Below are 19,342 nucleotides of genomic sequence, written 5' to 3' on the forward strand. Positions count from 1 at the left end.
ATCTCTAGAGAGATCAGACTCATTATAAGACATCGTGTGTGATTAACTGTGGTCACATGAGCTCACGTCTGTGTTTATGTGAATCAATATGGAAGCGTGAAATCTGTATGCACGTGTGCTGTGTGATTCTAACGAATCTTTAACGTGAGAGGACGTGCTGCATTACATTTCATTAAATGTGTCATCGGTTATTTACCTCCATAAACTCAAAGTGAACACAAAATGAGATCTTGAATTTTACGGAAGGTGTCTACGTTCTTTAAAACTTATAAAAAATGCTGGGTTATTTTCAACCCATGGAATAGGCTAAAAAACAACAACAACTCCATATCTTGGGTTAAATTAACCTTGACATTGTCCATAATTGCCCAAACATGGCTTACAAAACACTCAGCTTTTAGGCTGAAGTAACCCATCATAAAATACCCAACATTTTTACAGTGCATGTGTTCCGGTGTTTCTGATTTCAGTGTTTTATTTATATTTTCTTGAAAGAGAGTGAGAGAAACAGAATTGAGAGTCTAAAGGCGTTTCTGTGAGTAGTAATTAATGAATAATGATTTCCCTGAATGCAAATAGAAGATTATTGTGCTTCATTAACAGTTGTTAAAAATATGCAAAGCAGACAAGACCTGCTGTGTGTTACAAATAAAAAGAGAACATGAAATGACTTTACAGTAATATAAAGAGACAACCATGAAAGTATAAATATAGGATGTGTCTGACGAATGACACCATATCTGGTAGGTTTGTATAGAGGGGTGAGTCAGAATAGATTGACAGACGAATCAACAAAAATCTATCTGCAGCATGTTTGCTAATACATAAACATCAGATTACAGAGTTCATCAGAATGAAACTGTCAATCATGATTCCATTCTGCAGACATTCATCCATGCTGTAAAAAAACACAAACAGTAGAAACTGCACTGCTTCAGTAAACAAGCTTTATTTTGGAGATGAGAGTTAAATTGATTACAAATATCTTGGTTGACAAATGACAAATGGAATCATGAACGAAGTACTCATTCAGCACACGAGCACGGACACAGACATGTAAAGGACAAGAGAGATTATACAACACTTGAATTTCTGATCTAACAAGCCAATTAATACCTTGAAAGAAATAGAGCAGTTGATTTAATAAATTAGTAATTTCCTTCTAATGAAATACAATCCTTTGAATGAGTCATGGTGGCTAAAATATACATCGCCTATACTTCAAGTGGTTTTACATTTGACATTTATTCACCCAAAGCTTTAGGCCTTATCCAGGTTTCATAAGTGTTTATTTCGTATTTTACCAAAACATGCCTTCCCAAGCAAAAAATAATAAAAGAAATATTTCAGCGAGTCTGCTCCCTCTCAGGTGTGCACTCAGTAGTGTTTGTGATGCGCGGTCCCTTTAATAAAGCTCTGACCGCGCGCCGCACATTCCTGTGGACATCGCGGCGTTTTAAAAGCCCGCCTGACGTCATCAAACTTTTAAAAGCGGCTTGACGCGGGAGCGCGCGCGGGGTTGAGACACAATCAAGCCCGCGCGCTCTTCCAGTGAGTTGCTGCAGATGCGCGTGGACGTGCTCCGGTTTACCGGGAAAAACTACAACAGCATCATTCCCTGTAAGAAAACTTGTTGTTTCTTTCCTCGTATTACTCTCGCGGAGAACAGACGATTAGATTAATAATATCACGATTTTTTTCCAGACATTCTGACGTGAGAGTTGTGTATTTGTCATTGTTGATCTGTTGCGCTTTGTTTGTGTTGTTTTAGCGTGACGTTTATTCAATAAGACTGATCTATATTTGACGTGTAGTGTACTATAGAATAGGTAACAAGAGCAAGTCTATAGAATTAAATCAGGTTATTGTGTCAATTGTTTGTTCGAATGACAGGCAGGTGTAAATAGCCCTGAATATACACAACCGGTTAAAAGTTCAACATCACTTACAATTCTTTTGATGTGTACAAAATATGATTGTAGGCTCCAAGTATGCTTTCTTTCATTATAAAACTAAAATGAATTATTATTTAAACTTTCTTTCTGAATATTCACGAATAATGAAGTAATAAGGCAGTCAATAAGGATCAGAACAGGGTTGTGAAGTTGTTTATTTGTTTTAAGCTTACTCAAGAAAGAACATTTCAACATGTTTACACAAAGACTAACTACAATGAAGATGATCTAAAATAAAATGTTTCATTAGATATTTTTCATGACAACACAACACCTAAAATTACCTTCTGATAGTTTTGATGAATTTACTATTATCTTAAAATGTTGAGAATGTGAGTAGAGGATGTAAATGGCTCTTCTCTTTAGAACAGTAGTGTATGAGACTTGTTATATTTCATGATGGACTTGATTATGGTGCAAAGTTTTGTTCTGTTGTGTATAAGTTTAATGCATTAACCCAGAGCTCAGGCACTGACCTCAGCACACACACACAGTTATGTTCACAATAATATCGCTGACTCCGTGTCCATCGTCATTTACTGCCCTTCAGAAAGAAAGAACAGCACAAACACATTCTGACATTGAGCTCCTTTTGCTAGTGTTTTCATTACATTGTCTTCTGGAAAAAATAGTATTATGCACCCTAATATAACAAATATGATCTATTCCAGTGGTTCTCAAACTTTTTCGATGTAAGACCCCTTTGTGTAGAGTGCATTGCTTTGTGGCCCCCAAATAAAGACTTGTCATCTTAAACTTGTAATTTGAATTAAATCAAAAATATTCAGTTATCCAATGCTGGAATATCAATTCTTTTGGTTGGTGGTCTTATTTTTCAGATGTATGATAGCATAAAATCTATGAAAATTGTACTGCATTTCATAAAATACCACAAAAACCGGTGGCCACTGATATAATCCATTAAATATCAAATGTCCACGATGGCATTAAACTAGTTTATCCAAATATAAAAAGTCTGTCCTTATTAATCAACACTTCAGTCACAACTTATTTTTGAAGGACGTTCCTCATTATCTTTATCTGCTTACTCTCCTCGATGACAGTGTGTCTATTCTGCACTAAATCTCGTTTTGTGTTTCACCAAAGATAGAAAATAAATTTCACACAATAAGCGGGTGTGGACTTGACCACAGAATTTTCATGTTTGGGTGAACTCTTCCTTAAATTCGTTCGTGAGTGTGAATATATTTCGGTCGTGTTCTTCACAAATCATGTGTCATTTACATAGCCCAGAGATTTACATAAAGCTTTCAAGGCATTTTAATAGCGTGATTATCAGGACAAGGGTTTTTCTAAATAGCTGTGATCTCCAGATGACGTTGGATTGAATAGTTTCTAAAACACAATGACATAGCCTAATCTTCACATGACATCAGTGTGTCATGAATCATGTTATTGATTGAACATTAGATGATTTACATGCTACTAAGAGACTTCGAGAAACCTCAAGAGAGCCTGGCTAGTGTCACATTTATTTCCATCCTCTGGTGGATACACCAAATATCAGTTTTCAGTTTCCGGATCTGCAAAAATCAATACTGTAACTTAATGACAACATGATCCTCACCCTTCTTTCAGTGCTGCCTCATGTGTGCTTGAATTTGAGCATGATCAATTGAATAATGTAATATATCTATATCTAATATATATATATATATATTGATCACTGCATAATGGATAGGTCTTACTTTATACAATGTTGATTTGTCAGAATAAAAGGGTCTTATCCTGTACTTGAGTAGTCTGGTTTAGATGGAGGTCTTGGGTTTTGTGAGGTTCATCTTGGATTTATTTAGGATTTGCTAGAGGTTACGGGTTTTCATAAATCTCTTTGGCATCCTGTTTATCTGTGTCTTCTGAGACTTAACATGAACACACGTGTAGTGAGAAGTAGGCAAAGGTTCTCAGTTTTGCTAACTCATTCCCTTGTTTTAGGTTAATCAGGATCATATTTGATCAATTTCTGCCCACAAATTAATAAATCCATCAGTGTTTAATTCCAACAGATTTATCTCTAATGAGGCAACAAATGAGTAAAATGAGTTTATGAGTTAGTTGTGGGATTGTATTTGATTTGTGGCCACGAGACAGAGACAACAAAAGGAGATATTTTAAAGAATGTTCATAAACAAACAACTGAACCCCATTGACTTTCTTGATATGAACACAAAACCACTGAGACATTTCTCGAAATATCTTCTGTGTTCCACTGAAAAAACAAGTCAAGAAATGATGACTGAATTTAGATTTTTGGATGAACTGTTCCTTTAAGGCATTTGTTTATTGACTTCCCTGAAAAATAGACACTGGTGTAAATGCAACCTCTGTTGGCTCAACCAATGATGTGCGTTCGTCCTTTGGCTGTCAAAGGGCAATGGAGGAATGTTTAGGAAACCAGTCATGAGTTTTATACAGGGCTTCACACAAAGCGTCATCATGTGGATGTCCTTCGGTTAATTTGTCATTCACTTGTCCGAGTACAAAATCTACTTGTCCGAAGAAAAATAGTGTAACGTCAATTGTAGCGTCAATATAATTGTTTCGGATTCTGAAAAACTCCCGAAATAGACTTAAACTAAAGTGAAATATGCGGTGCTCCATTGATTAACGTCACACAGAAACAAGCACAATGACAAACGCACTTTACACAAACACGCAGCTCTGTCTAATGCACCTGACAAACGCTATCATATGAGTGCTATACTGCCTAGTTTATACTTGGCACAGACCATTTTTTTTCATCCCACTGTACAGCTTCAAGTTACCAGTAAAACTCTCTCTCACTTGCCCATACAAAATATTTACTTGTCCCGAATAAGAGTTAATGCCCAGTTTTAGATCAGTTTGGTGAGTCTAGTGATAGTCATTCACACTTCAGCTACTGTACACCCAGAGAATTAATGAGAGTTTCATAGCCGCAAAACACACAAAATCATTCAGTTTGATAAATTACACTTCAAACAGTAATGGAAAACTATTTGAATAGGAAATAAGGTACAACGTATCGTTTCAAGAGAACCGGACCTTGAAATTGATCTGAGATAATGTTTGTTGTCTTTATCTTCACACGATGTCCCTACCGTTCAGGAACGTTTTTATTTATTCTCTTACTCCAGACAGTTTTACCTTGAGCAAATGATCGTTATATCGTCAGCTGCCCGATGGAAACCACCTAATTTTAGTAAAAGTTGAGTGTTCTTTTCTCCGCTGATGTATGGCTTTTATCACCACGCGTTTTGCAATTCGCATGCAAATTAAAGCTATGAAAATAATTCTGCAGCGCTGACGGACAGATTCAATCTAAACAGACAATGTAAACTCTCAGAATCATGCAAATGACCAGTTTTAAAGTTTTCTGAGATTGATTGGTAAACATCAGTCGTAAATAAGTCTTCTGCACTTTACAAAGAGTTTCTGCATTTGCAGAACAGAGACTGATATTATAACACATCCAAGAGAGATAATCACTCAACAGCGACTCGTTCTGTGTTTGCTGTGAATCTGTGATCTCTCACAAATAAGATTTCAGTTTAAATTGTAATTGTCTGTAGCAGGTGTTCTGTGAGTCTAATGGCTTGTCTATTTGATTCCAGTGAAGCGTATAAACCAACAGGCTTCTCTTTTAGCGGACACTGTGATCTTCTGGGTAAAGCAACCGTTTGAAATCTTCAGAATCACGTCTGAGTTGTCACTGAAGTCCTGTGATCTGACTGCCCTCAGCGTGACATCTGATCTGTATAAAAGCTGATGAGAAATATGTGATTTACTAGATATCATTTTGTTAGCAGTAATGATGGCATAGATTCCACAGGGTCACTTTTACGGCAGATTTGTAATTTAGTCAAACAAAAGTGTGTATTGACGGCTGTCTGTGGGATTGAGATGCACGTAACCATGTTTGATTGTGATTTTTGTGTGAAATCATTTGTATAATCTTGTTTGCATACTGTTCCATTAAGATAATATACAGGGTTCAATTCGAATGAAGTCACACTCATAGTGGTTTCCACCGCAGACGTCCATTACATCACTAAAAGAGGTTTCAGATGAGCAACTTTTGGAAAACACAAGTGTGTTTACATTTTCAATGTCTGGGTTAGTGAAGATGTAGATTTTGTTTGTTTGTTTTGACGAGCTGTGTTTATTCTTGTTTCCACAGAGCATGAAATATTAGTAGCTGGAAGAGAACATTCCTGTTTTAGAAAGCATTTTATTGGACTGCCCCAGAGCACATGATGTGTCATCTTTATTTTGTTTTTTCTCGTAGAGAAAATAGAGTTTTTGTGTGATGTGTCAACATCATTATGATGCTACTTTGAAGCAGAACAGCACCTGGTCCGACACAGTCTCAAGGGAATTCATGACATCTGTCAAGGGCAGTGTTGGGCAAGTTACTCTGGATAGTAATGAAATACTAGTTACTAATTACATATTCAATAGTGTCATTAGATTACTGGGCAAATTACTCTAGCCAAAAAGTATTTAGTGACTTATTACTTTCTATGACAACCTTGATAAGTTCAGTGATTCAAGGGTAGACATGAAACGGATCTTCATTCATTCAAATAAATAATATAAAACTACATAAAGTAATATTATTAATATTTACTGACCAAAGTATTACAAATGTGTGAATGATAGATTAGAAAGTTAGGCTTTGATTTGAGCTGTCTATTCCACTGTTGCACATACATATAATAAACGAAGTATTTAGTTTAATTACTACGGTGGCTGCTAGGTGTCACAGCGCTGCAACAGAAGAAAACACATGCAAACACAAAAAAACACAATCTTCATTAGTTTGGCGACACATGCCCTGCAAATACTCGCAACAAAAAAACAAACACCGAAACGCGCTGCAAGCTGCACAGACGACAACAGAAGTGTTTCCGGGGGACCGCAAAAACTGATGCACCTGATTGAGACGCGCTTCATTTTGACCGTGCAAATTCGTTAGTGGTGTTGTCAGCCACATCGAAGGTAATTGCTTTATAACTTTATTTTAACTTTCTTAACGTATGTCCGTAGGATATTATTAGCCTGTCGATTTGAACAGTTTAACAAAAACTATAAGACGTAGTAGCTGCTCGACTTACTTAAACAAGTGTCACTAAGAAAAAGTTTAAAGGTTTAAAAAAATGATTAAAAACTTGCCAATTTATTCTAGTCGACATAGTTAATGTGGCTGACAACTCCAATAACGAATTTGAACAGTCAAAATGAAGCGCGTCCCAATCAGGTGCATCCGTTCTTTGGGTCCCCCGGAAACACTTCCGTTGTCGTCTGTGCAGCTTGCAGCGCGTTTCTGTGTTTGTTTGTGTTGCGAGTATTTGCAGCGCGTTTCTGTGTTTGTTTGTGTTGCGAGTATTTGCAGCGCGTTTCTGTGTTTGTTTGTGTTGCGAGTATTTGCAGCGCGTTTCTGTGTTTGTTTGTGTTGCGAGTATTTGCAGCGCGTTTCTGTGTTTGTTTGTGTTGCGAGTATTTGCAGCGCGTTTCTGTGTTTGTTTGTGTTGCGAGTATTTGCAGCGCGTTTCTGTGTTTGTTTGTGTTGCGAGTATTTGCAGCGCGTTTCTGTGTTTGTTTGTGTTGCGAGTTTTCGCAGAGCGTGTGTCGCCAAACTAATGAAGATGCTTCCTGAATTTGCTTGTGTTTTTTTGTGTTTGCATGTGTTTTCTTCTGTTGCAGTGCAGTGACACCTAGCGGCAACCGTAAATTACATCTGCAGTAACTGTAATAAAATTACAGAAAAGATCAGAGTTATCCCTTACTTTACTTTTTCAAGGGAAAAGTAATTCAATTACAGTAACTAATGAGTTAGTAACTAGTTACACCCAACACTGAATTTCACTTTTTTTCCTGTGTCACCCAGCACGACTTTTAATCCAAAGTATTTTAGTACGTAATATCTTTCAAATGTATAAATGTGTATCAATGCAATCTGATGGGAATTTTAATAATAATATATACCTATTTTAAAAGGTGTATCATTCGTGTGAATTCCCACGTCAGGTTTAGGGGCGGAGTGTGGGCAGCCATTTATCATTGCCTTGCCACCTCGTGAAACTCGTGTTTTTAGCAAAATAAGCCTTTGTGGCTGTGATTTTCGGTTTTGGCCCTGAGGTAAGGTGTTGGTTAGCCTTCTTTTATATCAGGTTACAAATATATAAAAGTACTTACACACAAGGTCTGTGTATCAAAAGTTTTTTTTATCAAAATCCTAGACACAAATTAATAGATTCCAAATTTGGTCCGAATGCCACAAACTGCCTTGAGACTGGGTTGCCTGGTCACTGGTCTACTTTATGTACTTTACTTTATGAAACCCTAAATAAAATAAACCGCTGCAAACAGAGATTGACATGATGAGAAAGTACACAATGACTGGGTGAATTTGTCAAAGCTGAAAGTGTCGCCACTTTACAGAACCTCTCTGTGACGTTAACAGCGTCTCGGCCACGGCACATGCATCTCATTGTGTTCATAATAAATGTTGTTTTGTGAGAAGAGAAAGAAGAGAGAGTGTGTTACGAGAGTGAGCTCCTGAAGGGCTTTAATGAAGAGAGAGAGATTTCATTACATGTCATTGTGTGATTGGTGTGAAGCGTATGCTTCTTCTGTGACCTCTCATACGTCTGAAATAAACATCTTCTCTGTGTTGCATTTTTTGTGACGCAGTACTTCGTGGTGTGTTGTCAGTGTGGTGTTAAATGGAGTTCTGGATTATATATAGTGATTGTGGTCTGAAAATGTCATCAGTTTGATCATAGACCTGTCATTATATGAGCGTAATTCTGTCACAGAACACATTAATGTTAGTTATTAAAGCCTGCTGCTGTTCACGGTCACCACAGAATGTACTGTATGTGATTTGTGTAGTGCTTCAGCATCAGTGCTAATAAAACAATCTGACGCTCAGAGAAGTTCAGGGAATACTTGTGTTCACCTGTAATGAAGTGTTCACAGGACATCAGTGACTCACTGTCTTGTCGTTCCAAATCCGTAAACATTTTTTTGTTCTGTTGAACACAGAGTTTTAGCAACTGACCGTTCTGGCACATCGTTGACTACCATATAGGACAAAAATGAAAATGGTAGTCAGAGTAGGGCTGGGCGATATGTCGTATGATTCTTATGCTTTCAGTTTCTCACTGATTTACGGTTAAATGGCGGCACATCTGAAAGCCAAAGGGCGCTCTTGCGCAGAAACTCTGAATATGGGAAACAGAAGAAGAACGATTAGTTCCAGGAAACGCCTGTGGTCATATTCTATTGCTGTTCTTCAAACGTTTTTCAGTCACCATGAAACAGAAGTTGCAATTGTCTTCTTTTTCGTATGGTGACGTACATCCGAGTGAAACGACTTTAGAAAGTAATGCGTAGCTTTTCCCGTACTTCACTCAAAACCTGTGCATAAATCATGTGATATTTATCGTTGGTTGATCGCGACAGCCCTAATAATCACTGCAACACTGTAAGAAAATTTTTACTTTCATTTCTTCTTTTGTATTAAGCAGAACAAAAATATTTGTTCCTACTATGGATGACAACGATGCCCCAGAAAGGTCACTTGCTAACATTCTTCCAAATATCTTCCTTTGTATTCAACAGAACAAAGACATTTTTATAAGTTTACAACAACAATAAAATTTAAATTTTTGGGGCTAGAATCAAGGAATGATGGGGTGTGACGTCTGAATCTAATATGAACATAACAAATGGGTTTAAAACTGCTCACCAACACAGATTTTAGTAGCAGTAGTGAAAACGTTTGAGCTTTCATAAAATCCAACTATTATTTCTAACATTTTCTATTTGTGGTACAGTAACAATCTGTTGATGTCCAGAAAATGTCATATTGCCCATAACTTGTGTGTTATTAAACATTCTTCATTGTTATCTTAAAGACAACCTTCTTCTTATCTTCATAAGTCTGTAGAAATGCTCTTCTGTGTTCAAGTTTCCGCATGTGTTTGTATGTTTAGAAGAGCAGCTTTAGCTCTACGCTTGATGATTTTTAATGACCTCCTAAAAATAGAAGAGGAACTGTATGAGTTTCCCATCAAGCTAAGATCAGGAGCATGTTTGCATCACATGATGATTTGCGAGGCGCTCAGTGAGATGAAAGTGACCCAGTATTGTTGTCAAAAGAGCTACGCAGAAAAAACAATGGGGCTGTTTTGTAAGGCGTTCACCCGGAGACGTCCTGGGAGTGCCCCTCTGGGTGCGGTCCAAAGAAAGCGTTCCACTTTCCCAAGAATGTCTATTTTACTCCTAGAGACGCCCACCGACTCCTTAAGAATGCACTCATGACATCATTTCCTGTGTAGAAGAAAACAGGGAGGGAATAATGGAGATTAAGAGAACTTTCATCAATCTGATGTAATCCTGCTGTGACTGTATCATCATCATCATCATCATCATCACATGTCTTTACAGGGTCAATGCACACTTTCATTACATCACAGCTGGATGTCCGTATAATGATCTGCATTTAACACTCAAATTCAACTTTATTTGGCTTAAAAGAAACAGTATTTTCTGCACCTATGGACGAAGGATATGAGGAGAATTATATGCATCGAAGTTAATACTTGTTTGGATGCGTGCATGTATGTGTGTGTGTGCATGCAAGTATGCAACGTGTGTGTTGAATTTGTGAAAAGAACAACCCACAAGTAAAACAACAAAACTCAGTTAATCAAACTAGAGACAGTATCTCAAAGTAGCTGGACGATAACTTCTATAACTATTATCATCTAAAAAATAACATTACATACTATCCTGAAAAATTCTGTCTAAACTTTCATTTGACACAAAAAAATTGGCTTCCAGCTAACAGGCAACATTGTCAGAACTTTGGAGACAGTTTCTAAACGTTAGAAATGGTGGAACAAAACATTCATAATAACATTTTAGACATTAATGAGAAAGTTTGCAAAATGTTTTGGGGACATATTTAGTCGTCTTGTGGTTTTGGATATTGTTTGTAAGTGTTACATTATGCAGGTTATTTCAGTTCGTTAAGCATCGATGTGAAGTATGTTATGTACCGCAGGTGTAAGACAGAGTCCAGATCAATCTGCTGCTTTGTTCTTTATTGACTGTGTGGACATTCTTCAGTTTATGAGAGAATATGAGAGATTTGCTCTGTGTTTATACACCGTGTGCATTAAAATGATTAATAATACATTCACTCATTGGGATACATTGTGTTTTGTCTTTACATTCCTAAGGTTCAGATGGAGGAGTTTGTGTGTCAGCGCTTGAGATTGAGATGTAAATTCTGGACCAGCAGAGCAGTTTAAGGTCTTTTGGGATCTCTCTCTCTATCTCTCTCTCTCGCTCTCTCTCTCTCTGTCCCTCTGTCTCTTTCTCTATCACTCTCGCTCTCTGGGTCTCTCTCTCTCTCTATCTCTCTCTCTCTCGCTCTCTCTCTCTCTGTCCCTCTGTCTCTTTCTCTATCACTCTCGCTCTCTGGGTCTCTCTCTCTCTCTCTCTCTCTCTCTCTCGCTCTCTCTCTCTCTGTCCCTCTGTCTCTTTCTCTATCACTCTCGCTCTCTGGGTCTCTCTCTCTCTCTTTCTCTCTCGCTCTCTGGGTCTCTCTCTCTCTCTTTCTCTCTCGCTCTCTGGGTCTCTCTCTCTCTCTCTCTCTCTCTTTCTCTCTCCAGTTATTCATTTTTCTCTGGAATGGCTCTGTGTTTTCACTTTATGAGGAATCAATATTCAGACTGAGTGTTATCTGATTACATTGTGAGAGAGAAAGAAGAGAATACTGTGAGTCGGGCTGTAAGCGTGTAATGGAATAACATGAACTAAACAAAAGTGTGCAGCAAATGTTATGAAAGAGGATGGCTGGAAATAAAGAAGCTTCTGTGTAGTGCATCCATTATAAGAAATAAAAGACTGTCTTTCAGACATCAGGTAACACAAAGTGCACAATGTGTGTTTAATGTTAAAATTTAGCTGATTTATTAACAGAATTGAACGAGTGTCACTAAACAGAATTTCACAAATTGAGATCTCTCAGAAATGTTCCTGAACCTCTGAAGTTGTACGTGTTGTAAATGAAATCTCACAAGGTTTTATTGTTATTATTTCACCAAACCACACAGAGTTCATTTTAAGACATGTTCAAAATCATAAATCCTTCAAATAGACTCCAATCCCATAATACATTGCAGCAAGCCGTAAAATGAAAATCTCTTGTTAAATCGATGTCTCTGAAGATAAGAGTCTTGTTTAAGGTCACAGTGTTGAATCACCCTTGTAACCCCTTAAAACCCTTCAGTTTTCAGCACAGATCTGAATCACACCGTCATGATGATGCTAGTCTGCTCTTAAATCTGTAAACTAACTAATAATCCATGAATTCAGTACACAACACCAGACAGAAACGTCATGTTCCTCATGAGAGAGAGCTTCTGTGTGTGAGCTCATGCTGTGTTTGTCAGTACTCAGTGTTGATTTAGACCTATTGTTCCCTTTCACTTTTTTTATTCAACCCCAATCCACAGAAACACATCCCAGACTGGCTTTACAGGTGTTACCTGCGTCTTATCTCCTCTGTAACAGACCCGCTCCAGAGAGAAAGAGCCGTAAATATCTCTCTTCATCTCACAGTCTATAGGGCTTTACAGTCCAGAATGATCAGGGAAAGTCAACATGAATCGTGAAGCGCTGTGTATGGTGTTTCATAACCCAGCAGTTGATTTATCTGAAATAAAGTCTGTTTTAATCTACTGCTGACACACACACACTCTCTGTAAACAAACACACTGCAGAGCTGAAGACGATGAACAGCTGGTGTGTTTCTGATGTGAGCTCGCATCATTGTCCTGATGACTCTTCTGTTTTATCTCAACACGCTTCATGTATGTGTGTGCATGCATTAAACAGCGGCTGGAGACGTTCAGGTCTCTCTTTTTTTATTGACTGCTGTCTTTGAATCTTGAGAAACACATCCTCAAGTCCTGCTTCAAATGAAATGAAATGACCCAAACAAAAGAAAAACCAGCACCATGATGCCTTAAGATGATTGTGAATGTTTTATCCTCGGCGGCGCTGGTTTGACATGAATAGATGCACAGCACAACTGAAGATGGATAGATATAATTTCACAACTATTAGTTTCCAGCTCTGCCCCTAAAAACTCAACCTCCTTTTATACCAAATACAATAATACAGAAACAACAGTTGGTGCTGCTCATGTTATGCACTAAAACACATTTGGTAACACTTTCCTTGAAGCATGTTTGTATAATGCATTATAAAAGTAGTTTATAACCATTGTAATGCATCTTTTAATGCATCTTTTAACACTTAGCAATTCATTGTTACACTACATAGAATTTTAATAACCTTTAATAACTCTTTATAATGCATTATATATACATGCTTCAAGTGTTACCACACATTTCAATGTAGAGAATGGCTCACTGTACTTCACCGACCTGACTCTGCCCTGTTTTTATCATTCTTGTTCATTTTTGTAAATCTTGTGCGTATATTTTTTGCACAATCTCGTTTGCAACTTTGAAACGTTGAGTTTTGTTCATTTATGTGTGGAGAGTAAATAAGAGAGTAAATAAAGACATTCTGAACAAAATAACGCATGACACACATATTTACTCACTTCTCCTGTGTCTGTAAGATTTAAGTGATTTAAGATTTAAAGGACTTTATTCCAAAAATAACCAACATTTCTATTCATTTTTCATTAAATGATGTTTTTTATAGCTTGGAGCGCTGTTATGAGCAGCGATGTCATGCCGCTTTCTCCTGGGTCCTAAAGTACAACTATTTCTCACAACACATCCCTATGACATGAAAGTATTTTGACTTGCTTTTCTATAAGTAAATCTCGAATGCTTTAAATGTTCATATTGAATCTCTTAAGTTCAGATGTTTGCCTATAATACAAAACATTAGCCGTGCGCTGTACTTTACCCTTGTTCTTGGTTATTTACATCACTGTGTGTGAGGGATTATATAGATTTTGTTCCAGACTGTGTTGTATCTGGCGCTGGTCTTTTCATGATCGGAGGCGGTGAATTATAAATTGTGGCCATTTGCTCTTTGACGTAACCTTGATATTGCTGCCGGGGGATGTCGGCGCGCACAGACATCTGCTGTTATTTGTTTCATGTTGTGACAGGGTTTGTTTTGGTGTGTTGGTGGGAAAACAAGCTCATTAAACAGAAATTATTGTGTTCACCTCATTTCAAAGGTAAAATACAAACCAACAACACATTAAGAGCTTCAGTCTCCAGAATGTGTCTCATTAGAGAAGAACAGAAAGCCGACTGGACCTCTGAGATAATGTGAAGACATTTATATAAACTGTGCTCTGCTTAGTCTTCCGCTCAAGATAATGCAATCCATTTCTTTAAAGAATTTAAAATAAACTGGATTTTGTCATACACTGTGAATGTTGTTGAGAGAAAAACACAATGAGTTCAGGAGGTCAGATGTCATGTTTTATTTTGGTCATCAGATGAAATGGAAGAGATTTGATGATGTATTTCACTCACATAGACTAATGGAGTGTTTGCTTGTTTGTTTGCGTAAAAAGCTACTAATAATATAATGATGATGCTAAACGATATTGAGGACAAGTTGTAATGAAGAGTGGACGAGACTTTGAACTTCACGTCGTGCAGCAGTTTGTGTCTTCATTAGATCTCATTACCTGAGGATGCTTTGATAAATAAGAAGAAGCTGTTAGTCTTTTGGCAGAAGTGTTCACCTCCATCAGTCCTGACAGCAGCACTTGAACATCAGATTCACACTCACTTTGATTCACTCGTTCACATTTACATTTACATTTAGTCATTTGGCAGACGCTTTTATTCAAAGCGACTTACAGTGCACTTATTACAGGGACAATCCCCCTGGAGCAACATGGAGTAAAGTGGACAGCAACCTTTGATTTTGATTATCGTTCAGATTTATTTACACAACAAAACTAGGCATGTGACTGAAGGGGGTTTGGTCCGTCCTTGAGATGCTGGAGGGAATGAAATCAACGCCTGACAGTAAAATATGAGCATATTTAAAGTGACTGGAGAAGTTTCACCGGGGAAATCCTTATCGTGCTGAAACAGCCATGAAGATTAAAGCAAAATAATAAAAACGTGCTGTTAGTCAGTGGCTGAGATTTATGAAGAAGCTTCATTATTCTATAGTGCTTTGTCTTATCGTGAGTAGACACTGCTGCGCGTGTGTGTTTGTGCGCGCCCGTGTGTGTGTGCGTGCCCGTGTGTGCGTGAGTGTGTGTGTGTGTGTGTGCGTGTGTGTGTGTGTGTGTGCGTGCTCGTGTGTGCCTGAGTGTGTGTGTGCATGACTGTGTACTGTAGATCCACAGACTGATTCACCTTCTAAATGTCAACACACACACAATCTCATTCAATGTTTTGTGTTCTAATGGTGCAAATGATTTTTTTTATTAAACCGTAAATATTGTTCTTTATCTTAAACTGTAGATTAAAACATGTCACACAGCTAACATTATTGTCATGTGTAGATACTTGAATGTGTACTGTTTAGATTTCAGATGATTTAAATCTTTGTCGGTCTTTAAGGGTTCTTCTGAGATGTCTTGAAGTGACGACCGTCGGCTGATTTAAAGTCTAATTGTCATTTTTATTTTTTTATAATGAGATTATATGCTTCACAGAGCAGCACAGCTCATTTGGTCTTCATATGTCAAATGTAAAACTCATTTGCCTGATTTATTCATATTTTTGTAGCAGTGTAGATGAATCATAATATCCTGACCAAACCGTGCCATTGTTGGCCGTTTTCTCTTTAAGACGTTAAATTGATGGGCTGTGTCAGTTCTTCTGTTTTGGATAAATTCAGAATTCATTCATGTTAGGGTGATCAAACGTGCTATTTTTCCTAGACACTTAGATTTTGAATGTGTCCTCCAGAGGGTTTTTCTTATTAATGTATATGTCATATCTTAGGACACTTTTCAAACCAAGTTGCTTACTTGATCTGATTCCCAATGTCTTCTGGTTCCCACCCGATCATGATGCTTATCCAAAGCCGTTTCTTGCCTAACAAGATTCTTTTTAACTTTTAACTTTAACTTTCTTAACTTTTTTTAACACTAAATGCACAAAGGTTTTTGTGAACTTGTTTGTTTTATTAATGATTCAATAACCTCCAGTAGTTAATCAAAACCAGAAAACGTTTATTTATTGTAGAAACAGAATGCTCATAAGGCAACATCTCTGATGTGAATCATATATTTAGATGTATTGACAGCCCATGAAAGTCTGTGAAGTATTCATTCACAACCTCAAAACACCAACCTTGAAAAAAATGTTAAGAGTTAAAAATGTTAGCAAACCATGAACATGTGCCTTAATATAATGATTCATGAGAACCACTCATGAAATATACAATACTAAGAAAAAACTAAATAACAGTCTCCAGTCTTACAGTCTATTTTGCAAATAAATACATTAAACATTTATAACATGTGGGTTAAACACGCCTCACTTTTTTGCAGGTATTTAGTTAGAATCCCTCTTTTTATTTACGCAGTTATAACTGCTTTATACTGCATTTATAAATGACTTATTAATCGTTAATGAACAGATTTATAAATGCTTTACGAAGGGAACCTCAATGTAAAGTGTTACCTAGAAAAGCCACTGTTATATTTGAAGCTAAGAATGAAACTACAATGTTTATACGTCTTAAGAGACATAAATGTTGATTTCATGATGTTTTTCTGACCTCGTAAGTGGTGGACAGACGTGACCTCCGAAGGACACACGTGTGATTCTGGCCAGAATGTGTCCGGGAAAAATGTCACTTATGATCACCCTAAATCTTGTGTAACTAACTTCAGTGTCAGCGGATCTTTTTGTTGATGCATACTGGTTTGGTGGTGGTGTACCAGTATAAATGTGCTGTTTATCAAAGCTTCACTCTTTATGAAGAAGCCCAGAGAAGTGTTGTGGACACCAGCATCCAAAACTCAACCGGTGCAGGTTTTGTGATTCCAGCAGACATGTGAGCAGAGTTTTTCTGGATCAGTTGATCGGTCTTTCCCTCTGGATGATTCCTTGTAAAGTTGAATGTCTTTCTATCAGCTGATGACAACACTGTAAACATGAAAGTCTTTATCATAAAGATCATCTGCTGTGATTGACATGTCTTGACTTTGACTTCACTTTATATCCAGCAGTGATTCACTCTCATGTGATGTTTATCCTGATGAAAGATGATGGAAATGAGATTATAAAGCGGTCAGTTCTGGTTCTTGATTCTGATTGGCCCTAAGTCTTTATAAAACACCCCGATTTATAAAGGCTGACCACATTACAATAGCCTAAATATCATTTTATTTACTTTATTTTATGAAACTTATTGCTTTATTAGATCCTGTGCTCTCCTCAAATGTACACAAGTCTGTTTTTTAGATTCAGAGACGTGAGAAATATCATTAACGCCATCATCTCAAAACTCTGCATTCATTTAAACATATAAAAACATTTTAACGTCCCATCCTTCATTGATAACGTGATCTTTCACCTTCATCCATAAGCCTGAGTGAAGCTGAATAGTTTGATGCTCTGATGTCAGAGATTAAAAATGTATGGGTCTGAATTGATTTTGACCGGTCAGGTCTCGTCAGGAATAATAATAATAATAATAATTCTACTACTGATTTTTTAATCTGAACAAATGTTAATATCTCCGTTGTTAGACTGACACGTCAGGTAAAGAACTTTGAGTTGATATGCTCTTAGAATACTCGGAAAACATGTTTGTGTAGTAAAATATATTCTGTGTTGATGAAAATGACATTGTGATGTGATGCTGTTAGTCTTCACTGAGGTCAATGTCACGTTTACTATTAAAGTCTCTCACTGTTTAAAACCACAACATATGTCTCACAAGGCATTCGGTTTATTGTATGAGATGATAGAAATAAAGAGAATCGACGAATGAAGACATCCTACAAAATCAAAACATACAAAACAGTTGTTCTTCTATGTCACCTGTAACAGACTTCAAATCCACTAAAACATGTTTCATTAAGACTGAATGAAAGTTGTGTATATATAGTATAGCATCAGTGAGTTGTATATATAGTATAGCATCAGTGAGTTGTATATATAGTATAGCATCAGTGAGTTGTATATATAATATAGCATCAGTGAGTTGTATATATAATATAGCATCAGTAAAGGTTGTGTGATATAATGTGAAAGTTTTTAGTTTGAACTCATTTATAACTCTGAAGTGTGAAAGATCACATGCATGCGTCACATTCTCTGTGGCAGTGATGTGAGCTTTTATGTGCACTTTCTACGACTTTCATGCTCGGTCAAGAGAAATAAATTGTTACTAAACTTCCTTGAATTCATGAGCTTTAAATGTTCATGTCAAGTGTTCTTTATACTGTTTCTATAATCAAACACGTGTGGTTCCTTCGCTCTAGCTTGTGCTTTCCAAACTCATCTTGGAGAAAAAAAACCTCTTTACAAACTCTAAACCCTCTTTTTTTTCATTTAAAAATGAGAGCATGAGTGATTTAGATGGTTTGTGAATCTTACGTGTGTCAGAACAAATGTATTTTTATCTCAGGTGTAAAATGATCAGAACTGAAAAATGAAGCTGAGATTTGTTTGAACAACAAGGGCCCTATTTTAAGATCTAAGCGCATGGTACAGGTGCTCTCAGGGTGTCCGAATCAACTATTGCTACGACGGGGAAACGCTGGGCGCGCCCGGGCACATGGTCTAAACATGTTGTCCCGATTCTCTTAATGAGTAATGGGTGTTTTTTGGGAAGTAAACCAATCAGAGTCTCATCTCTCATTCCCTTTAAGAGCCAGTTGTGCTGGCCCCATGGCGGATTCGCTATTTACTAATATTTTCAGTCCCTCAAAATAGCAACGGCCCAACAATGCGCCTTAAAACGGCTCTTTTTTAGACCAAGATGCCCATGGGCACACAAATGAGCTCAAATGCATCAACGCATCACAGGATTGGGAAATGAGAATGTCAGGTGTATGATAGCGCCCCAAGTGTTATATTGGCCTTCCCTCTTGTGTTCACCTTCTATTTCTGATCCGTTCAGTTTTTTCACTCTGAGGATGTTTGATGATTGACAGACTGAAGTGTTTTGTGCTGCGGGTTCTTTCTGCTCTTCAGATCAATGAAATGTGCGAACGGGAAGATTCTCTCTGCTGTTGTTCTTCAGGGTTTCATTGAGATCACTTGACTCTTGACTTCTGTTATCGATTTATTGAACCGAGCAGGAGCAGCCGGACGCTCCGGACACTCACCAGCAAAGCTTTTATCTTAGTGAAAGTGGAAATTTAAAGTAATGATTTAAAGTAA

General features: G+C 37.3%; 1 protein-coding gene across 3 annotated transcripts in view; it reads left to right on the top strand.

Moving 5' to 3' along the window:
• Positions 1-1,502: 1,502 nt before the first annotated feature.
• gulp1b (GULP PTB domain containing engulfment adaptor 1b) overlaps positions 1,503-19,342 on the top strand; it is a 33,545-nt gene continuing 15,705 nt past the window's right edge. For 2 of the 3 annotated variants that reach the window (XM_056750357.1, XM_056750359.1), the window contains exon 1: positions 1,503-1,620. In XM_056750357.1, the coding sequence (XP_056606335.1) occupies positions 1,566-1,620 (55 nt within the window). In that variant the 5' untranslated portion in view covers positions 1,503-1,565. Of the gene's footprint in view, positions 1,621-11,209; positions 11,283-19,342 lie in introns of all 3 variants that reach the window. The other variant, XM_056750358.1, reaches the window with a different exon arrangement.

Source organism: Triplophysa dalaica, chromosome 6 (assembly GCF_015846415.1).
Source record: "Triplophysa dalaica isolate WHDGS20190420 chromosome 6, ASM1584641v1, whole genome shotgun sequence".
Lineage (NCBI taxonomy): Eukaryota > Metazoa > Chordata > Actinopteri > Cypriniformes > Nemacheilidae > Triplophysa > Triplophysa dalaica.